Source organism: Trichomycterus rosablanca, chromosome 2, assembly GCF_030014385.1.
Source record: "Trichomycterus rosablanca isolate fTriRos1 chromosome 2, fTriRos1.hap1, whole genome shotgun sequence".
Classification (NCBI taxonomy): domain Eukaryota; kingdom Metazoa; phylum Chordata; class Actinopteri; order Siluriformes; family Trichomycteridae; genus Trichomycterus; species Trichomycterus rosablanca.
In genome coordinates this window covers 37,396,978-37,421,421 of record NC_085989.1, presented here as the reverse complement: position 1 = coordinate 37,421,421, position 24,444 = coordinate 37,396,978, and the positions used below count along the sequence as shown (strand labels likewise).

General features: G+C 36.3%; 1 protein-coding gene across 1 annotated transcript in view; it reads left to right on the top strand.

The window, feature by feature from the left end:
• Positions 1-24,444, top strand: part of slc39a4 (solute carrier family 39 member 4) — an 83,817-nt gene that overhangs the window by 50,043 nt on the left and 9,330 nt on the right. The window contains exons 4-9 of the mRNA XM_062986284.1: positions 13,039-13,201; positions 15,854-16,129; positions 16,264-16,486; positions 17,766-17,941; positions 20,237-20,408; positions 20,821-20,993. Coding sequence (XP_062842354.1) covers positions 13,039-13,201; positions 15,854-16,129; positions 16,264-16,486; positions 17,766-17,941; positions 20,237-20,408; positions 20,821-20,993 — 1,183 coding nt within the window. The remainder of the gene's footprint in view (positions 1-13,038; positions 13,202-15,853; positions 16,130-16,263; positions 16,487-17,765; positions 17,942-20,236; positions 20,409-20,820; positions 20,994-24,444) is intronic.

Below are 24,444 nucleotides of genomic sequence, written 5' to 3'. Positions count from 1 at the left end.
TGAATTACTGAAATGTAAAACACAAATTATAAACTAGATTCATTGCTATATCTTTTGTTCTATTTTTTCATTTAAGATCATTATGACCACTGACAGGTGAAGTGAATAACACTGATTATCTCTTCATCACGGCACATGTTAGTGGGTGGGATATATTAGGCAGCAAGTGAACATTTTATCCTCAAAGTTGACGTGTTAGAAGCAGGAAAAATGGGCAAGCGTAAGGATTTGAGTGAGTTTGACAAGGGCCGAATTGTGATGGCTAGACAACTGGGTCAGAGCATCTCCAAAACTGCAGCTCTTGTGGGGTGTTCCCGGTCTGCAGTGGTCAGTATCTATCAAAAGTGGTTTACGTGGATGGCCGGGTGCATGTGCATCACTTACCTGGGGAACACATGGCACCAGGATACACTATTGAAAGAAGGTTCTGCTAAAACACCTTGGGTCCTGCCATCCATGTGGATGTTACTTTGACACGTACCACCTACCTAAGTATTGTTGCAGACCATGTACACCCTTTCATGGAAACAGTATTCCCTGATGGCTGTGGCTTCTTTCAGCAGGATAATGCACCCTGCCACAAAGCAAAAATGGTTCAGGAATGGTTTGAGGAGCACAACAATGAGTTTGAGGTCCAAATTTGGCCTCCAAATTCCCCAGATCTCAATCCAATCCAGCATCTGATCTGTGGGATGTGTTGGACAAACAAATCTGAGTAAAAGGATCTGCTGCTAACATCTTGGTGTCAGATACGACAGCACTCCTTTAGGGGTCTAGTGGAGTCCATGCCTTGACGGGCTGTTTTGGCAACAAAAGGGGGACCAACACAATATTAGGTTATGTTATATATAACATAATGTTATGCCTGATCGATGTACATTTTTGTTCGTATAGGATTTGGCCTAAAGTTTAAAGATACCTAATGTTTAAGGAGAAAGCCTGACTTGCAATTAAGGTTCCAGTCAGTTTCAAAAGTATACAGTGGGGTTATAGGAGTTTAAAATGCATGGCTGTATACCAAAAATTGTGAACTACATTTACTACAATAGCTGTTATAGTGCATATGAATTAGTACAGTATTATTTACATGTAGATTTATTATTATTTAGTACAGAACAGTATACAATTTAGGACACGTCCTGCTTTAATTGCCATTGTTAGTTTAAACTCTTCCTTCAGAAGTCTAACTTAAGAAATGCCATCTTCCCAAACAAGTCCCATATGTTTCTCCAGACAACATATCTCATTTGAAAAGACAGTTGTGCTTGCGAGACTAGTTATGCTTTAATAATAAAGGTGATGAGGTTTTCTATTTTTATAAAATTAAAAATAGGAAAAATCTGTTGACACTTTCCCTACAATCCCTGCAATCAGACCTACCAAATGTACCATAACCAGTTGCTTGTTTGAAAAGTAATCGGGCACATAAACATTCAGGTGGCGCAGCAGTAAAACACGCTAACACACTAGGGCTGTCATCTCAAACTCGTTGGTTCGAATCTCAGCTCTGCCACTTGGCAGGCTAGGCGCCTACACTAACAACGATTGGCTTGTTGTTTAACCGGGGTCAATTGCGACCTCCGCTGGCTAATTGATGATACCTGCACAGAGTCTTATCCACTCATACCAGAGTCTTATCCATTCATACCAGCACAACACACACTAACACACCACCACCACCATGTCAGTGTCAATGCAGTGCTGAAAATGACCCACCACTCAAATAATACCTGCTCTGTGGTGGACCTGATCATTAAAGAACAGGGTGAAAGCAGTCTAAAAAAGTATTCAGAGACTACAGTCAGTAATTGTAGAAGTACAAAGTGCTTCTACATGGTAAGTGGAGCTGATAAAATGGACAGTGACTGCATGTTGGTGTATAGTGTAAACCTAATTAAAAATAAAAACTGCACTTCTCTAGTGGGTTTTGTACATTTTCTGGTATTTTTACAAAATTATTATGGCTTATAATTGACCACAAGCTGCAGATAAGGTTAAATAACTCTGAAGGATTGTTTAAGCATACTATTTCTCCTGCCAAGCTTTTAAGGTCTACAGTCATGCTTTGCATAACAATAGCAGCCATGTTCTTTTACTGAATGGCTGTAGGATTCTCTCTAGAAAATAGCACAGCAACAGGAACTAATCAGCCCAGTCTGACATCTTCTCTTTAGGCTTAGTTTCTACTCAGCAAAAGCTCAGTTCAAATCAATGCTATACAAGCTCATTTTCTCCTCAGCTACATGTCACTGGCTCTCCGGGCTGGAGATGCTTCACAAAAAGAAGCTGCCTATGTTTAGGATGTAATGGATTTTTGTTGCTTATAATAAAGCAATGTGATGAATGGCAGTTTGTATCCTGCTGGTGCTCCGTCTCTGGCCTTATGCTCTGTTCTGTTTACGTTATTGACCAGGAGATAGTACACTGTCAATAAAATTGTCTGATGAGCTGGCATTAATGCACTTCCAGTTGTTTGTGGTGGTCAGTTACTTCTTAGAGTAAAGCAACAGTAAATATATCTATGTACAAGATTTACAAGAATTGACATGCAAAAAGCACAGAAAAATAATAAAGCTTTGCTTTCCAACAGCATGTTAATTAATTCATTGTTAGTAATCTTGTCTTGCAGAAACAGGAAACAAAATATTAACTATTTTTAGTGAAGCACATGCATCCACTTTAAGTTTTCACATAACATATTATGTCTTTGTGCTTCTAAATACAGTGGTATCTTGAAACGTCAATTGGTTCTGGGAGTGGCGTTGAGTTTAAAAGGCGTTGAGTTTTAAGTAGGGCTGTCGTTAATCGCGATTAAAAAAATTTATCAAGATTAAAATTTTTAATCTAACTATTTTTATTTGGCATATACATGTGTGTCTCTGTGGTAATTAACTGTATTTCAGATGAATTAGGATGTACAGCGCATGAACTGTCCGATGATAAACTACTTTTAGCGGTTTTCACTTTTTTTACGTGTTGATGAAAAGATGAATGAAACCACGCAAGCTTTGTAACGAGTATTTCCATTGGCTGCTAGAGCTGTACATCAAAACCGTGTAGCTCCGCCTCCTCCCCCTCCGGTAAAAAGTGAAACTCTGTGTGGTTTCATCTCTACATTTTATTCATCTTATTCTATCACATGGTTATAAACATGATTTATATTTGTGATGTTTGTAGTTTTCTAAAAACACATTCGTATCTGATATTTATATGGACTAAGCGTTTACATGGACTGTTTTAATCAACACTTTTTTATATAGCTACAGTCAATTACTTATAGATAATGTCTGCTAACTTGACTGTTTCAGGTATTTATAGATGTTTAAATGGTCATTTAGGACAGTATTTCTCAGAATTCTTTCTGCACAAACACAGTATTAAAGGGTTTTCTTAATAGATCTATGAAATAATCATATCTGTGTTTTGATGCTTTATTGATGCCTTATATTAGATCAAAACATTATGGTTGGTGCACCTGTTTTCAGTGTCAGGGTCATGAACAGGAAAAGATCCTCACTTTTGTCAGATAATGTGCTTTCTACAATGAATTTAGATTTAATAATTTTATCATATTTTATGAATGTTTTATTGTTAAACACGTTCTTGCAATAACAATGTGCATAACTGTTCAAATTTTGCTTAATTATTAGTTTGCGATTAATTGAGATGAATACATATATATCTACAGTAGGGCTGTCACACGATTACAAATTTTAATCGAGATTAATCTCGATTAATTTTGTTCTTTAATCGCGATTAATCTCGATTAAAAAAAATTATCGTGTGACAGCCCTAGTTTTAAGGTATTTTTTTTCCCATAATGATGTATGGGAGACCTGTTAATGCGTTCCATGGTCCCATGGAACTGTATATATTTTAGGCTGATGTAAAATAAAGGGGTTGTTTATGACATTTATACACTGAAAATAAAACAAATATAGTATAAAAAAACACTGAAATACAATTGAAAACAGTTTAAAATAAATACAATAAAACCTGCACTTTACCTTTGTTTCTTAATTGTATCCTTATGCTTCTTAATCGTTGAGATGCTTGATCTTGGAATACCGTATTCCTTTCAGGTGCTTCACATAAACAGCGGCACATTAGCTTTTGCGCTTTTTTTTAATGATGAATTTCTCAGAACCCCGAGATATAACACAAGTTTAAAAGTGAAACAGGAGAAAAATCCAGCTAAACACAGATACATGTGGAAGCTTTCAGTGGATTTGACAGTTATTTCACACAAATGCAGATTCGTCTCATGTGCACACTTTGATGATGTTTTACTGCACCGCTCAAACAAAGCACTGAACAAAGCGGCTGGTTATTGGTAATTTGTAAATTAAATAAATATTTTTTTTAAAGAAACGAGTTGGGTTTAAGGGAAACATTGAGTTTAAATTTCTTAACGAAGGGTGTTGTTTTAAAGATTTTGAGTTTAGGGGAGTTACAAGGTACCACTTGTAAAAAGGGTTATAAAAATTGTAAAAAAAAATTCTCATTTTGATAAATTATAGTTTATAATTATAGTATATAATTATTATAGTATATAAAAATAGTTACTCTCACACTAAAAAATGAGAAAACACATTCTTTAATTAAAGTCAATGTATTTATTATTTGTTACTTATTTATAACAGAACCAAATGTGCCACAATTATTGGCACCCCTAGAAAACTCTAGAAACAAAGATTAACTGAAGCACATTTCCATTTAACAGGACTGGTTACACATGATTTATCAGTTCAAGTTCAATGTCAAACACCATCACAGGCAATTTTGTGTCCCTAACTTACTTAGCTTACATGTCTTTGGACTGTCAAAGGAAACCGGAGCTCCCAGAGGAATCCATGCTGACATTGGGAGAACGTGCACATAGAAAGGACACAGACCCGGTCCATCTGGGAATCAAATTCAGGACCTTCTTGCTGTGAGGTGACAGTGCTACCAACCGAACAACCATGCCATGACTTAATTCACTGGAGTATCTATATGAGGTGGCACAGAGGTCAAATTCTTTCATTCTTCAACATAGGAAAGGCAAGAGAAAATACAATTTAAATAAGGGAAGTGTGTTGACCTTTATAAGTCAGGGAATGGCTATAAGAAGAAATAGCTACCTGCCTAAAAATACCCATATTAACGGTTTAAAATATCAACAGTTTGGAGGATGGTAAGTGCGGCAAAAAAACCCCAAGGATCACTGTTAGGGGGTTACATGAAATTAGCATCTTGAGTCTTTAAAACTACCATAAGACACAACTGTCATGCCAACAATATTTGAAAGGGTAGCCAGGAAAAAAGCCTTTCCTGTAATCTAACCACAAACAGAAGATCCAGGAGTCTGCTAAATGCTACTGGGACTTTGACTGGAATCGTGTTCCAAGGTCAGATGAAATGAAAATTAAGGTTTTTTTTGGCAACAAACACTCAACCAGTGGATTTGGTATAAAAAGAAGGCTGATAGCATTGAAAAAACCTGATGCACACTGATAGGAGTCTGTGATGTTGTGAGGCTGTTTTTTTTTCCAAAGGCCCTGGCAACTTCTTAATGGTACATGATATCATGGACTTTATGAAGCACCAGGACATTTTAAGTCAAAATGTTCATTACTCAATCTCACAAGTTTGAATCTCATCTCTGCTATAGGCCAACCGAGTGTCTACACACAGACTCATGATTGGCTGCAGGTCTGTAGGGGGAGGGATGATTGCTGAAACAGCAATCCTAGTTGCTTGTGAAAGTGCGGCCTCTGCTGTTTGGTCAAGGCACCTGTACGGCGGGTAAGGTGGGGGTGCTGATCACACATGCCAGTGTGTTGCTCCCCCATTAGACCCAGCCCCCAGCAGGTGAAAAAAATGGTTAGCTGCATGAGTGTTGGAGGGTGCATATGACAGCCTTAGCCTCCTAGATTGGAGCTGGGGGTGGCGGCAGCGACAAGAGAGTGATAAGTTATAATTGGCCATGCCTAGATATTGGGGGGAAAAATTAAGTAAATGTCCACAAAGTTGTGTCCAGCAACAAACTTGTGTCCAGATAAACTGATTGAACTTTGTGGATTTGTGTACCTGGATTATAAAGCATGCATCAAGAAATTAAATAAATGGATTACTTGCTCAGTATTCTCCAATTTATGAAATGTTATAGGAGAAAACAAGTGCTTTTATTGTACAAAGTATTAAATCCAGATGTGCTTATAATGTGGCATTTGGTTGGTTTTGTTAATAATACTTGTTTTTTTAATCAGAGATTTTTTTTCAGCTTTTAAATTGACTTTACTTTGAGGTTTGTGAAAAGGCACTTTACTTTTTCATCATGACTTTGCTCTGTGCACGAAGTAAGGTCTATAAAACATGCTCTTATAACTGAATAAGCACATTTAAGAGTTCTAGTGTGAAAGAGATTGTAAATAACAGTTTATTACATTTAATACACATGGGTTGTTTACACAGCCTTCAACACAAGCAGGGTAAAAAAAACACCTGACATGGGTAATTAAACCAGCCAAACCATGAGCCAAGGCTACAATGTTTCAGCATTTCAAGAAACTGCTACTAACTGTCACTGTTCCACAATGATTATTTTGGGTCTTTTTAAATAACATTATACATTATAGTATTTTTGTCAGTTGTTCTGAGTGACATAAGAATTAATAAACAGCCAGTGCCCAAACCAGCTTGTTCTCCTGACTTGTAGAATGTCTTCATAATAATGATTGTATTCATTTTTTTTTAAATAATTCAAGTACAGTTGCTTTGTTTTTAAACATTATAATTTTAGGTCATATTTTAACCTGGACTTATAGTAGATGTTCTAATTGATCCTAAAGACAGAGCTATGTGCACTCCACTGGAGGTCCTTCACACTAAACTGTCTACTCTATGTGGATCTTGCTTTATGCACAGGGGAACAAACATGCTGGAAAAGGAAAAGGGCCTTCAACAAACTGTTGCAAGAAAGCAAATCATTTATTTCATGTCATATTTTTTAACCTGTTAGCAATGTATGAGGCTGAAACACCTAGCTCAATGTAATAATTTAAGGGGTCATTCATATAATTTTGTTCATTTAGTGTACCGCAATATTAAAGATGTACTGTTACATATTTTTGTCTGAATCAGTGTCTGCATTGCTTTTCTAAGACTTTATTATTACTATTATTATTAGTAGTAGTAGTAGTAGTAGTGTTGATAATGACATTATTATTATTATTAGTAGTAGTGTTGATAATGACATTATTATTATTATTAGTAGTAGTAGTAGTAGTAGTGTTGATAATGACATTATTATTAGTAGTAGTAGTAGTGTTGATAATGACATTATTATTAGTAGTAGTAGTAGTAGTAGTAGTAGTGTTGATAATGACATTATTATTAGTAGTAGTAGGGTTGATAATGACATATAATTAATATTATTACTATTATTATTATTATTAGTAATATTATTACTATTATTAGTAGTAGTAGTGTTGATAATGACATGTAATTAATATTATTATTACTATTATTATTATGAATACTATTATTATTACTATTACTATTATTAGTAGTATTATTACTATTATTATTAGTAGTAGTAGTAGTAGTGTTTATAATGACATAATTAATATTATTATTACTATAATTATTATTAGTAGTAGTAGAAGTAGTAGAAGAAGTAGTAGTAGTTGTGTTGATAATGACTTATTATTATTAATATTATTATTACTATTATTATTATTATTGGCAGTAGTAGTAGTAGTAGTGTTGATAATAATGACATATTATTTTTATAATTATTATTACTATTTTCATTATTATTATTATTATTATTACTAGTAGTAGTAGTAGTAGTGTTGATAATATGACATTATTATTATTATTTCTATTATTATTAGTAGTAGTAGTAGTAGTGTTGATAATAATAATAATAATAATAGTAATAATAATAATAATTATTATTATTATTATTATTATTATTATTATTATTATTATTATTTTTATTATTATTATTATTATTATTATTATTATTATTATTATTAAAATATAAAGTACGCTGCTGTAGAGGATGAACTCCGTCCATAAAGATGGTTGAAGCTTATGGTTGAGTTACAAGGGCTTAGGGCTCTCTCTTGTGGACAAATCACAAGCACACATTTTATCCTCTACTCACATTACCATATATACTTATTTACCATGTGAATTCATTTTTAACACGCACAAATATAAAACATAAAGTCCCACACCCTAAACACGCAACCATGACACGTTTCCAGTGTCACAAGGGTGCAAAGTAATAAAAGTGCAATAGTAACTACTCTACAGTTCCTTAGCGGGACAGAGCTGATTATAAAACACAGAGCTATCACACAAAGGTGAAAACTAGCACAAGGAAGTCACAGCAGGTGTATAGGTTTATGAGTACTGTCTAATGGTCAGACTTTGAGAAAACCTTACTTACACCAGGTCCAGTTGCCTAGTCCTACAGAGAGATCAACAAATGTGTAAACCGACCTAGAAAGTGCTCAAAGTGTGTATATTTTTAATTAGTGTCATACTGAGTGATCCACCCAAATTAGGTACCGGCGTACAGGCAGTTGTAGCCTAGCGGTTAAGGTTCTGGACTAGTAATCCAAAAGTCGCTGGTTCAAGCCCCACCACTGCCAGGTTGCCACTGTTGGGCCCTTGAGCAAGGCCCCTAACCCTCAATTGCTTAGACAGTATACTGTCACAGTATTGTAAGTCGCTTTGGATAAAGGCGTCTGCTAAATGCCGAAAATGTAAATGGGTACAAGTGTACAGAGCAACAAATAGGCTACAGGCGGTAATTCAACTCATCCGCATTTTTATTTCTGTTTTGTTTGTTTGTTTTCATCTTTTTACCATGGCTTTATACTGGTCAGGGTCTCAGTTTTCCTGGAATCAATGGACACACCCCAGACAGGTCACCAATCTATCACAGGACTTTATATGTATGGAGCTTATAAAATTATCAGTAAATGCACAGACCAGATAGGTGTACCTAATAAAGTTCTCAGTGAGTGTCTATTTAAGTTTAGGAGAAACGCAAAACGACACAGCAGAGTTGAAGTAATAAGACATAATGACTGTTGTCCAGTTGCAGCCTATAATATAAAGGTGTTATGACTTGTCAGAAAAAGCTGACTGTTACACTTACAGAAAATCTCAGCTGTTATTACCCTGTAACAGCTGATTCAGCTCTCTCTCTTTCTCTCTGGGTGTGTGTGTGTGTTTAGGGAAAAAAGAGTGCTTTTGTATGCTGGTAGGAGGTCAAATTGCTTTTATAATAGTATAAAAGTAGAAAAGACATCATGGACACATTTTACACACAAAAGAAACAACTCAAATCTCAAAGGTCACACTTTTGTTATGCTACATATCTATACAAGAGCAAACATACACTGATCAGCCATAACATTATGACCACCTCCTTGTTTCTACACTCACTGTCCATTTTATCCACTTACCATATAGAAGCACTTTGTAGTTCTATAGTTACTGACTGTAGTCCATCTGTTTCTCTACATACTTTTTTTAGCCTGCTTTCACCCTGTTCTGTAATGGTCAGGACCCCCACAGGACCACTACAGAGTAGGTATTATTTTGGGTGGTGGATCATTCTCAGCACTGCAGTGACACTGACATGGTGGTGGTGTGTTAGTGTGTGTTGTGCTGGTATGAGTGGATAAGACATAGCAGCACTGATGGGGTTTTTAAACACTGCTGGACTGAGAATAGTCCACCAATCAAAAATACCCAGCCAACAGCTCCACATGGGCAGCGTCCTGTGACCACTGATGAAGGTCTAGAAGATGACCAACTCAAACAGCAGCAATAGACGAGCGATCGTCTCTGACTTTACATCTACAAGGTAGACCAACTAGGTAGAAGTGTCACACCACCACCATGTCATTGTCACTGCAGTGCTGAGAATTGGAGAAGTGGAGCTGATAAAATGGACAGTGAGTGTAGAAACAAGGAGGTGGTTTTAATGTTATGGCTGATCAGTGTATATTTATAACATATTATGTCTTTACATTGTTATATGTTTTAATATGGTAAAGTTTGGTGCTACTTGGTTTCCACAGAAGCAGTGCAGTGGAAAATGTATTTGTCTTCATTATAAACTTATAAAACATTGTTTATAAAATTATAAACAATGACTAAATGCAGTTTAAAAATGTTATGCAGCACCAACTGTTCTTTATGAAAAAGTAGTCGACCCCTTAGTCACTACAGCAACCTATAATCTAAAAATATTTTATAACTGACTTTAATTAGACTTGACACACTAATCATAAATGCAATCAGTGTAGCCCTGTTAAATCTTAACATCACTTTAATCAAACATGTCCAACAGTGTGAAGAAGCTACAAGCTCTTAACAAGCAGCCAAGTTAAAATATGTCTAAGAAGCATGACAATGCCTGCCTGGAACTCTCACAAACTGCTGTGACAACCATTGTCTCCAAATAAAGAAAACTTGGAACAGTAATGCCTTTTCCAGAAGTTTCTGTTTTTCACAGTTTCTTCCTTACAGATTTGCCAGCTCCTTTGTTGGTAAACCTGCTTTTGTCTTGAAACTGTATTGATGACACCAGTCTGATCTGGTTTTGTTGCTGGCATATGCAGCCAGCACAATTTTGTCTTTTTTTTTAGGCCTCACTAGGGAACCATCCTTTGGTTGGGTCCTACTTTTGGATCTACACTAGGTGTAGACTGCAATAGTTGGTAAGGTGAGGTGTCACTTGTGCATTGCTGTCACTGGCTTGTTCTGAGTTTGCTTTCTTTATTCTTTTTTTGAGAACTGGGTTGTTGCAGGCTCCACTTTCTCCCTTGGGAACTGCAGACATTTTTTACCATTTTTGTTTGTGGCTTTTTGGCCACAGTATTCTTCCTCCTTGGCTAAGCATACTGCATACTAGGTTTCTTTTCAGTTGTTCCAGTTGTTGGAGCAACTTTGAGTTGGAATTTTTTTTTTGTCTTAAAACTATAACAGCATCTGTCACATCCAACAGATGATAAACCATAGGTTAATGTACTGAAGATGTATTTTAATAATAACAATAATAATCCTCAGCTCATATTAAATGAAATGGGATATCCAACATGCTTATGGTCAGGTGTTCACATATTTTGACCATAAAGTGTACACCTGCCCCTTTTATCACCTCCAAAAACTCCTAACAAACCAAACAAATACAACAAAACTAACAGCATGCCCTTCCATTCTCTATTGCTTCTCTTATGTATCAACAGACTGAAAGAGCAGAGATGATTGTGAGAAGGTTAAAAGAAGGTGGTGGTGAAGGTGGCTGTGGTGATGTGCCGGAGTCTTGTCAAACTCATATAAACTCAAGCAAATGGAGAGGGGATAGGACTCCATAGTAATCACCGTGATTTTAGAATGGAATATCCAACAACTTCATATTCAGGGGTTCTCATTCTTTTAGAAATTAGCATATATATGAGTATGGTTAATCTGCAAAATACAAACAGTGAACTTTATTTGCAATATAATGTCTTAAACTTAATAAAACCATAATGCCAGTGTAAATAATTGTATTTAAAAGTTGTGTTTATAAGAAGGGCTTGGTATGATTGCTCTTGCTGTGTACTTTAGGCAAACCTTGAATGTTTGCTCTCTTGGAAAGGTTGGATCTAGTTTAGTCTCACTGGGCAGGCCAATATCCCTCGTCACAGATAGTATCTCATAGGTTAAATGTAGCTTTGTGTACTATGTACAGGGTTAAGAGTTGTGCAGTGCCAGTAAAATAAATATACATGGGTATGTGTCATTTTTATGTGTATTTCTTACCACTAGGGCCAGCCAATTTAAATGGTAATTCAACAATAAGTTGAAGGCAAAGACTTAACCTTAAATTGTCTATTAAAATGACTTTTAGAAGTGTGATTATGATGTGTAAATCTGCCATAACTGGGGCAAAATGTTTTACTATTTTATATTTTAATATTTGATAATAAATTAACTAAAGAGTAATATTTAAATGATCTAAAAATCTTAAATATTTTGTTATATTTTCTTGGGCTTTTATTGCACTTTTGTTTTTTATCTTAACAGCTGGTTTAGGAATGCCTATGGATCTCTCAGGAGAAGCTGGATAAGTGGTTGAGATAAAAATAAGACAGGGTCCTAACTGTTTATCTTTTAGAGGCTGAATATAAACCCAACTAGAAGATATATAAACAGGTATAGAGCGGTGTGGTAGTCCATGAGGGCAGTCATAAGTACATTGTGCCCTGACCTGCATTTAAAGTGGTTTTCTCAAGATCTTACAATTTTTTACATAATTTTTCTATTTAAAAAAAAATACTACATAAAACTGTGTCTTGCTCAAGTTGCTTTTTAGTTGGTGTAAATTTTGTTTTTAACTGCTGTAAAGTTAGGGTAGCACAGTTGTGGGTAATGGGTAATGTAGATGTCACACAGCGGTATAGCTCCTGGAAATCTGGATTTGATTCAGTCTGTCAGAGTTTGGCATATTTCACATTCACCTTCCAAGAACATGGTAACACTAAATAACTAGGTTTGAGTAAATTAAAATATAATTTTAAAATAAGGAGTGTGAGATTGGAACCAATGATTTCCTAAAAAGGCTGAAGAAAGGAAAACTTTTTTGTCCCAGACTGTTATTTGTTCTATACATATAGCATACATATTTCTAAAATATTTATTAGCTGGTAAAATACTTAAGTTTATTGAGCTGAGAGGAGTAAGGTGAGTAATTTTGAGGTAAAAATGCTAGCTGTTGTATTTATCTCGGCAGTCACTGAGGACCAATCAGCATTGAGATGCGCGAGTCAGTACCCGAGTACTGCTGAGTTATACCTATATGAACCAGCTCAGATTCAAACTCTGCTGTACTGTCACAGTCGTCTTCACCGCCACCTACCCTTAACTTCCCCCACTCCCCCACCTCACTAAACTTCTACTTTCTTCAGTGCAGAAATATAACGAGTGAAGAGCTATGAAGAACATGAAGTGCATGCTACTAGTTTTGTTGTTTTTGCTCAGGCTGTTGAGAGTTTTTGGAGACGGTAGAGAGGAGCAGGTGTACAGAAAGGTGGTGGAGCTGGTATCTCCAGGGGAAGAGGAGCTGACGAACACTGGACTGCTGTCTTTTATTAAAGTGCTACAAAAACGTGTGCAGTGTAATGCAGCGGTGTCGTGTGAAAAGGTAACGGCTCTTTTCTCCTCGGTGTGTCGTGTGGAAAATTCAGGCTTCAGCACGCTTTCACGGGGTCGAGGTCCAAACTCGCACCCGCTGAAGTACCGTGTGCTACACCTGAACGTCTACCTTAACTAGTTTTACATCTACAACTATTCAAATCTGAATGTTTATTAAACACCTACACGTGTTTATTATCTTTTATACTGTTTAATCAACTTCGGTATTGAATTTAATACAGTATTGAATTATAAGTAGTCTTGAAATACCTAATACAGCATTGAAATTGCTAATCTAGTGTTTATTTAACTAAAACAGCTAATACAATTTACAATAATACATTAACTATTACTAAAATATTAAATAATACAGCCTTACACTAATACATTGTATTTAATTTATTTTGAATTTTAATTCAGTATTGAATGAACTAATATAGCGTTACATTAACTAAATTAGTGTTAAATTAACTATTACAGCATTAACTAAGGTATACAGTGTTAAATTTATTCTAACAACCCTAATTAATTGAATACAGTGTTAAATTATTTAATAAAGCATTGATTTAACCTAAAGTGTTGAAGTAAATACAACAACATTCAGTTATATAATAAAATATTGTATTAATTTATATAACTTTATAATGTCTCATACAGTATCAAACTAATGCAGGATTTAATATATTAAATTAGCTACTAGTACATTGCATTAACAGCTTGAAATTAAATAAAGTAGTGTTGGATAAGGCAAAGCATTGTGGAATATAGTAGATTAATGTCTATTTATGAAGTAAATAAATAAAAAAAGATATAAAATTTATGTTACACAATGTTGAATTAGTTTAGAAGTTATCTAACACAATATTAAACTAATACAGAAGCGAATGTACCAAATAATAACAACATTAATAATAATAATTTGCTACAGTGACATAATATCAATAGCATGAAATTAAACAATGTAATGATTGATGAGGCACAGCATAATTGAATATAGTAGATCTATCTATCTATCTATTTATTTATATACAAAGCTAGCTATTAGGTAATACAGTGTTAATTAATACAGCACTAACTTTACTAACAACTAAATATGTAGTTCATTTTTTAAGTTAATTGATGTAGCATTTAATTAACAAATACTATATTAAAATGACATTAATAGTAATAAATGTACTAATTCATTATTTTATTTACTAATACTACATTAACTACTTTAGCATTAAATTAATGAAAACAGCATCAAATAAACTAAGATTGTATTGAATTAAATAAAATATTGTTGAATTAACAAATGGTGCATTAAATACACCAATACAGTATTGAATCAGCTGATACAATATAATATTACATTTAGTAATATGGTATTTTGTAACACAACATTTACTAACACAATAATAATTGTATTAATGCAGTATTGATCTAAGTAATACAGTAGTGGAACAAGTTTAATCCCCACCATCTCTGAGTTGCCACTGTGGCGTCTCTGAGCAAGGCCCTTAACCCTCAAATGCTTGCATTTCATTGGAATGCTCTGGATGAAGGCAGTCACTAAATAACAACTTCAATGTAAAATAACCAATGCAGAATGAAATACACTAATGCACTTATATTGCATTAAATATATTAATAATTCTTACAAAATTAAATTTCCTTGTACAGCTTTGTGTAGATTATGTAGATTAACAATTAAGCATTAAATTGACTAGCATTGTATTGGATTAAGTAATGTATTGTTAAATAATTTAATGCAGCATTTTATTAACCAATACACCATCAACTTACCTAATACATCACTGATTTAACAAATGAATTATTCAAATAACTTATATTGTGTTAAATTATAAAATACGCCATTGAGTTCATGGTGGCACAGTGGGTAGCCCTGTAACCTCATAGCAAGAAGGGCCTGGGTTAGATTCCCCAGCCGGATCCTTTTTGTGTGAAGTTTGCATGTTCTCCCTGTGTCTGTGTGGGTTTCCACCGATTTCACCCGTTTCCTTCCACAAGTCCAAAGACATGCAGTTAGGCCAATTAAAGTGTGAATCTGTGTCTGCTCTGCGATGGACTGGCAACCTCTCCAGGGTGTTTCCTGTATTTTGCCTAAGGAATCAGACCCACTGCAACCCTGACCAGGATAAAGCGATAAAGTGTAAAACAGACAAAAAGTAATAAGTTAATGCAGTGAACTGATCCAGTGTTGAATTGAATAATATAGCACATAATTACCTAATACAAAATGAATGTAATTAATACAACAACAAAGTAATTAAACTGATGATTAACTGATGCATTAATTAAAGGAATAGTGCAAATCATTGCTGTCTATTTTAATTTTACCATTTAACAATATAGACATCATAACATCCATTCTTAATAGGCATCTCCTTTGCACATATAATGTGTAGCTTGCTGCTATCAAAGCAAACCACTCCATGGTTCCCACAGTGTAACCGTATCCATACAGTCTATGCTCCCTTTGTTAAGAACTCCCCACAGGAAATGCTTTTGTACAGATAACCATCTGTGGAGGCCATCATTTACTCACCTAGCATTTTCAATTTCTGAGCAGTCTGTTTTTTAAACCTGTTTCTCCCCTGCCAAAATCCAGAATGTCAGTGACTATTTCATTTATAATTTTCTGACGTTTGTGTGTGTGCAGTGTCTGTCAGAGGAGAGTGTAGGTCAGCTGGTGACGAACTACTCCAGCTCTGGTGGTGTACCAGTCGAGGATTTCTTCAGGCTGGCTGCTGGCTGCAGTCTTCTCCTCGTTAACCCCTTAAATACCTGCAAAGCCATAACAGAGGGTCGCTGGGCACAGGAGACCACAGACTTTTTTCACACACTCACCGAGCATAGTGAGCATGACATCTCTCACAGCATAGAAAAACTGCTTTCTCATATAGAAGAGCATTATCTGCCTGAAACACACAATGATGTAAGTATTGGAAATGAATAAACAAATGTAAATACTTGAACTAACCATTGACACCAACACACTAACAGTCATAATTGTAGTATTACACACTATATGTTTTCCAACTCTGTTGCCTGTGTTTATTATTTTTGCAGCACTGTCTCACACTCGATGACATAATGGAAGAGAGCAACATGACTCACACTCATGAAGACCATCAGCATACAGACTCTCACTCAGACATGAATACAGTTTTTGGTAATATTGTCTACCATGTGTTACTGGGAGACTGCATCAGTGCCCACAGCCTGCCCGGAGAGAAGTTCTTCCTCGATTACATATTTAACAACTTTGGCCCAGACAACATCAATCTGCAAGGTATAAACACATAATAATGCAATTTGTTGTTTTCAGCAGTGGTGCAGATAGTGGTGTCTGCTCTTTAGTGTCACCATGGTTACATCATCTAACTTTAAAACTAGTGGGCTTCTGGGTGTATATATACAAATACAGTGGATTTGGAAAGAATTCAGACCCAGTGAGTTTATGGGTACTTGTGTTCCTCATTTTAAATAGATATAATTGTTATTTTTAACCATCAGTCTACACTTGTAATTGTTTTAAATGTGTCCCTTGTTGCAATTTTAATTGCTGGACAGTTTTGAAAGGCACAAACCTTGGTCTAAAACAGCCCACGACTTACACTGCAACAGAACAAAAACCAAGCAATAATGTGCAATGCCCAATTTAATCTCTGTGATCAAACTGTGGCAGGGCATAGATCAGGGCAGGAAATTAAAACAATATCTAATGTATTGGGTGTTCCATAAATCACAGCAGCCCAAATAATTTTACAATTGTAGAAGCTTGAAACAGCTTTGAACCTTAGTAGATTTGGCCACCCAGACAAACTAGGCATCCAGCAAGGAGGGTCTTGGTTAGAGAGGTCAAAAATGAAAGAAATCAAAAAGTCCTGTAAAGAGATGGAAGAACCTGTTGATGTACTGTATATCTCTGTAGCATTTTATAAATCAGGTATTTATGGCAACAAAAGCCAGTTTAAGATGCAAACAACTGTATATATTCAAAATATATACAAATAAAACCCACCATACAATAAGTGTGCAAAAAGTCAATAGTTTCTAAAACTACTTTTATTATTTATCCATTTTTGTTAGAGGGTACCAATGCTAAAAAAAACAGCAAGTGAGGATAAGGTATTTCACCCTAAACATCTTCCAGACTACATCTTTGTCTGGGATGTCAGTGATGATTTTCACTCTACAGTGCCAATTCTTGTCCTGCATGTGTTAAAACTGCATGCCTGTGTAATCAGGTGTAAGTGCTAGACTGGCCTGTCTGCAGTCCATTTAAAATGTGTGGTGCATAATAATATGCAATATGTATAAAATAGGTTGCACCAATAAAGACTTGGTTCAATGTGGTAAAACACCTTGATTTTTGTTTGTTTAAAGATTTCAATGCTGTATGTTTGTTTAATGCCCTGTTAGCAAAATAAGAGGCCAAAACAAAATAAATCAATATTTAGAAGCAGAGTTCACATTTTTCTGTCTAGTGTCTGAATTCATAATTAATGAAAACTAAATTCATTTTGTGCTGTCTTGCAAGCTGATGTTGATTTAATATCTTTGTCCAGGTCTTGAGAAGCTAATGGCGGCTTTGAACCTGGGACGAATGGCTGACCATGAGCATGACAACGACCACAGTCATGGCCCAGATGCTCATCATTCCGAGGAACTCAAGCCACATGATGGAAAGGCCCTTAGGCAGAGTCACAATGAGCCCCGGGCCTCCAACAGCAGCTGGGACATGGTAATTACCGAGCCACTGAAGCTGTTACATCCAGGGCCATTCAGCTCCATTACTGTTGCCTCCTTAGTCTTGGCAAACACAGCCATGCCAATCTAGCTACTCTGGCTCACCTAAACGATAACCTAACATATTTAGAATAATATATATCTAACAACTGGTTTCAGATTAGTGTAAGTAGGTAATGATGAAGCGTTAGTATATACACTACTGACAAGACAGTCATATGGGAAATTTATGCAGAATGACAGAAATCTAAATGAACTGTATTTAGTTTATGCCTTCGAGGGCAAAAACATAATTCAGTGGCAACAAGGGATAAGTCTTCTGGCAGAGCAAAACACTTCGCATTAGGTTTTGACATGGAACGTCAGTGGATGATCAGTGTAGATGAATATTGGGACACGGTTTGCTAGATGATTTATTTGAGGAATCAGTTGCATCTGTCGTTCGTAATCACAGTTAAGTATGTTTAAAAAAAGACCTGCTTGCAATATTCATTCCAGTTTACGATGGGTACTTAAAATCTGCATAATGTGACATCTAATTTGGAACCATGGTATTTGCATGCTGAGTGAACAGCACTCAGTGGCACAGTAATAATCTTTACTTAGGTTTGTAAGCTTGCCATCTAAAATTAATAGTCTCTGAAACTGCAAAATATTGGGCGCTGTGTAACAATTAAATTGTGTTGAAACTTCATTTGCACTGAGAAATTTTATTATTACAATAATCTGTACCTGCTTATTATTCAACCAGTGATGTGTCAGAAGCCTAATATATAAAATTATACACACAGACTCAGGAGCTTCAGTTAATGTTCATATGAAGTATTAGATTGGGGGAAAATGTGATCTAAGTGACTTAGTGGCTTGGTTATTGGTGCCAGATAGTCTAGTTAGAGTTTGTTAGAAACTGCTGAGCTGGAACTGTTAAACACGACAGTAAAGTTTCCACAGAATCAATGCTTAATAGATTTTTTGGTTTTTCTACTTATCAATCAAATCATTTTGAATATTGAGGCAGATGGACAACAACAGCAGAAGACCACATTGGGTCAAGAACAGGAGTCTGAATGGTGGATAGTGCTATAGTGGACACAGGCTTACCCATACTGGACAGATAGGCATTGTAAAATCTTTTTCTGGTCTTAAAAAACCCAAATTTTGCACTGACGTGCAGGTGGTAGTGAGAATTTGACACAAACTGCATGAAACCAATATACCTTGTGTCAACAGTTCAGTCTGCTGGTGGTGTCATGATACGGAAAATGTTTTCCTGACACATTATACTAGGAATGTTGATAAACAACTGATACCCAACAATCAAGTCATTGTTTGATTGATGCTGTTGGTTCTGGTCCCATCAGGAAACACTGGGCGCAAGAAATACTTTGGACAAGACACATGTGGTGTAATAAATGCTTGCTTGTCTAGACTGGGTTTGGCAAATGCCAGGAGAACATTACCTGCCTGACTGCATTGTCCCAACTGTAAAGTTTGGTGGAAGAGCTATAATGCTATGGGGTTGTTTTTCAGGGGTTGGCCTAGGCTCCTTAGTTCCAGTAGACATTTTGGACAGTTGTATGCTTCCAACATTGTGGGAACAGTTTGGGGAAGGCTGTTTCTGTTCCAGCATGACTGTCCCCTAGTGCACAAAGCAAGGTCCATAAAGGTCTGGTTGGGTAATGCCAAGTTCACACTGCACGACTTTCCAAGTCGTCAGGTTGCTGTACAGTTTACACTACGCAACTGGATCTCTTGTAATCGGGAGTCTTTCAAGTTGGTGTGGCTTTCACACTACACGACTGATCAGCGATAGGGGATTTCACACTACACGATCAATCACTAACTGGAATTGCAAACGAGCTTCTCTGGTCTCCCAATTAAGTTTTGTTACAAAAACAAGCGATTGCTCGGCGAGCCGCTCGGATCGAGTTGTTGAGTAGTTCACACATAGCGATTGAGGGCCGAGTTTTGATTGCTGAGCGAACACCAAGTTGCTCCCAAGCCGGCAAATCTAGCGCCGACCAGTCGGCGAGCGAAAATCAGTGCAATAGGCAGTTTTGCCTATTTTTTGAGTAAATAGGCAAAACCCCCACAGACACACTCCAAAAGCCTTCCCAGAAGTGGAAGATCCAATTAATGGCTATTATTTAAAATGGGGTGTCATAAAAGCTGTAAGGGTAATTAAAAACACCCCAATACTTTTGTCCATGTAGTATGTGTGTGTATAGTGTTATAAGGTTAAATATGAGTAAAAATATCTTAAGTTGTGTTCATTGTGCTTTGTGTACAGATATGTCTTACTGCACAAGATTTGTTAAAGATCTACCAGCTGAATAGTTCAGGACTCAACAAAGAAGAGTTTATTCGAATCAGCCCTGCTCTGATTCAGCAGCTCCTTAGTAAAGCTTGTACTACCACCAGACCACCGACAGAGAACCCTGACCCACTGAGCACTATGGAGCGTGAGTAATCTTGTGTGGTTTTCGAACTTTATACTGTATTAAGCTGCATTGTTTATTTTAATGGGTTATATTAAAGTCATATACATTTATCATGTTAAATATCAATCCCCTTTATAATTTCACTTAAAGCATAAAACCCTATTTAAAAAATGACTAGATATATTAATTTAGAACATGCATTTTTTTGGCATGCATGTATATCAGAGTCATGTTGCATTAACGTTGTAATAATGCCCATGGTTTTGGAATTAAATGTTTAGTAAGCTCATGGTCAGGTGGACACATACTTTTGGTCATAAATATATATACATCTTTGTATTCCACCTTTTTAATAATTAGCACTGTAATGCTTTACTCTTTGACTTGCAGTTTTAATTTAGCTTTAGCTTAATCCACTTTTTGTTCTTTGTAGGATACATATATGCTACACTGGCCAACATGGTTATTTGTCTTATGGCAATGTTTGGGATTGTGGTGCTGCTGTGTACATCCTGCAGCAGTCTGTTCCAGCTGTGTATTCAGTTCTGCATTAGTCTTGCCGTAGGCTCGCTGACAGGTGATGCTCTGCTCCACCTCCTGCCCACGGTAAGACAGTCTTGATTTGAATGGGTTGTTTTCATGACATTTACACATTTGAGACATTCAGGGCTAAATGTACTGAACCTTGTGCACCATTTTTAGGTGCAATCCAGTTGCTTACGGCTAAAAAGACTTGCCAGTGATGTATAAAACGCATGCAGCTTAGCACTGTGTACATGCTTACATAAATGAGAAGGGATTGCACAAAAAGTGGGAATCACTGCAAAAAATAGACTGATGGGAGTTTTATATGGCATATTATACAGGGTGTCCCTAAAGTCAGGACACATAGGCAAAATGCATATTTTCAATAAATGTTTCATGTGTTTTCCACTATTTGTGATGCAATATGTATGTGTGTGTATTTTAGTAAACATATAGTTAGTTATAGTTAGTGATATTCCCTATGTGTTTAGACTTTAGGGACACCCTGTATATTGTACAAACTTGATTTAGTATGGTTTAATATGAACCACTGGCAAACATACAGGAAATATGCTTTATTTTTCCCTTGTCTATTTGCCATTTTTCTACACCTATGTCATAAATCTGGCAACCCTAATCAGTCTGGAAAAATTTGTATGAAGAATTTGAATGAGTGGATGATTTGAATATTGCCTGTTTTTTCCATGTTGTTCCCTTATTTTGACACATATTCTAAATTTAATTTAAGATACATTATGAACAGAAGTTTGTCTGCTTAGTATCTGCTTGTTATCCAACCAGTGATGTGTCAAAAGTCCAGTACATAGAATTATACCCACAGACTCAGGAGCTTCAGTAAATGTTCACATTAAGTATTAGATCAGTTTGTCAGAAACTGAACTGGAATTGTTATACACAACAGCAAAGTTTACACATAATGATGCTTAGTGGTTTTTTATTTGCATAAAAGCATTTTAAATTGTACAAAACTTTAAATATTGAGGCAGCTGGACTACAACATGTGTTTCGGTCATGTTAGTCGAGAACAGGAATGTGAAGCTACAGTGGATACAGGCTTACCCATACTGGACAGATAAGCATTGATAAAGCTGTGTTTGGTCTTATAAACCCCAAATATTACTGTGAAATGCAGGTGGTAGAGTGAGAATTTGACACAAACTGCATGAGACCATGAAATCAATATACCTTGTGTCAACAGTTCAGGCTGCTGATGGTGTAATGATATGGAGAATGTTTTCTTAATACACATTAAACTAGGAATGGTAATGATCAACTGATTCCCAGCAATCTAGTCATTGTTTGAGTGATGCTGTTGGGTCTGGTCCCATCAGGAAACATCCAACAAGGAAACATTGGGTGCAAGAAATACTTTAGACAAAGAAACATTAGGTTCAAGGCAGAAATACCCTGGACAGTCACGCTTTTTAGTTCAGAGCATTTTCCAACCATGATGGTTGATATTTGTTACCAGTTTACTGCAGTTTTTAGATCTTGCTTCTTGAACATAGCATACTTAGTTGGAGGTATTAAGCTCAATTTGTGTGATGAGCTACAGCTTTAGTCACATAAACATTAATGTACAGTCCCTGACAGAAGTTCTGTCGCTTATCCATGTTGTGGAACAAAAGCTTATAACCTGACTTTAAATTCATCCATTGGTTTTAGAAATGACTCATATGAAAGCTGAAACCCTCCCAAATGAGGTTTAATTTACGAAAATAAATTTGCTTCACTGCAGAAATATTGATCATTTAATGAACACAGAAAGGTCAGATTTTGGCAAGACAAAAGTTTTGTCGCCCACAGAAAGTAATGTGAAAATCAAACAAATAATTTACTTCAAATATAAAGATATGTTTCATAACATTGGTGAATGAAGTTGTGGTGCTATTAGAGCCATATTTAATATTTTGTGTGACTTCCATGAGCTTTAAGGACTGCATCCATGCGGTTCCACAATGATTCATACAATTTATTGATGAAGTCATCAGGAATAGCAAAGAATGCAGTCTTACATGCCTTGGTTTTGTCTTCCAAGCTTCCTCTTTCATCCTACCCCAAACATGCTCAATGATGTTCATGTCTGGTGACTGGGCTGGCCAGTCCTGGAGCACCTTGATCTTCTTCGCCTTGAGGAACTTTGATGTAGAGATGGATGTATGAGATGGAGCACCATCCTGCTGCAAAATTTGACCCCTTTCATGATTGGGAATCTAATACTTCTTGATATTTTAGGCTATTGATATTGCCTTCCACCTTGCAAATGTTTCGCACACCCCCATACTGAATGTAACCCCAGACCATGATCTTTCCACCACCAAACTTAACAGTTTTCTGGGTGAATCTTGGATCCATACGGGCTCCAGTAGGTCTCCTGCAGTATTTGCGGCGGCTGTGGTGTAATTCAACTGAAGATTCATCTGAGAAATCCACCTTCTGCCACTTTTCCAGCGTCCATCCGTTTAGCAGGCTGTGGGCCTTTTAATTGCCTTTTGTTTAGTGCTGGCTTCTGGGCACTGATTCGACCATGGAGGCCATTTCGAGACAGAATCCTACAAACTGTTCTAGTTGACACAGGGACTTGAGGTGACCAGGCCTGGTGGAGCTCTGCTGCAGTGGAAGAGGGGCTGGCTTTGGATTTTCTAACCAACAAACGTTCCCCCTTAGCAGTTGTCTTGCGGGGTCTGCCGGACCTGGGCTTGTCAAAAACATCTCCAGTCTCTTCAAATCTTTTTTTAATTCTTTGTACTTGACACTGAGACACATTAAAGGTGCCAGCCACCTCTGCAGTGGATCTGGTCTTCAGCCTCTTGATAATCAAGGCTTTGGTCGCAGGGTGGATTTTTGGCATGTTGTCAGAGGTGAAGTTGCAGTTCAAGTGAAGGTCTGGGGTGCTGGGGTTCTTTTTATACACACCCACTAATTAACCGATCAATTAGTGAGCACAGGTGAGGCTGTAAACTAGGATTGGGTGCATTATATGACAAGGCGACAAAACTTTTGTCTTGCCAAAATCTGACCTTTCTGTGTTCATTAAATGATCAATATTTCTGCAGTGAAGCAAATTTATTTTTGTAAATTAAACCTCATTTGGGAGGGTTTCAGCTTTCATATGAGTCATTTCTAAAACCAATGGATGAATTTAAAGTCAGGTTATAAGCTTTTGTTTCCACAACAGGGATAAGCGACAGAACTTCTGTCAGGGACTGTAAGAGAAAATTTAAGAACAAATGCAATGGCACCAAGCTAAAATTTGTAAATTAAGCCTCAGTATCTTTTCGGTATTAGCAGCTTATAGTGATTCTTGTTATTGTAGTGTGTCAGCAGTGTGTCCAATGTAAATGGCAATACACAGTATCCTAAATTTATTTTATAAGAGCTTTCTTAGGTTAGCGACATTAAACATATTTGATATCACTAGTGGGTATGAATTAGTTACATTTAGACCAGATAGAAAATCTTGGATTGATTGGGTCACCTGCCACTTGGTCTAAGTGTTAATGCCTTTCTG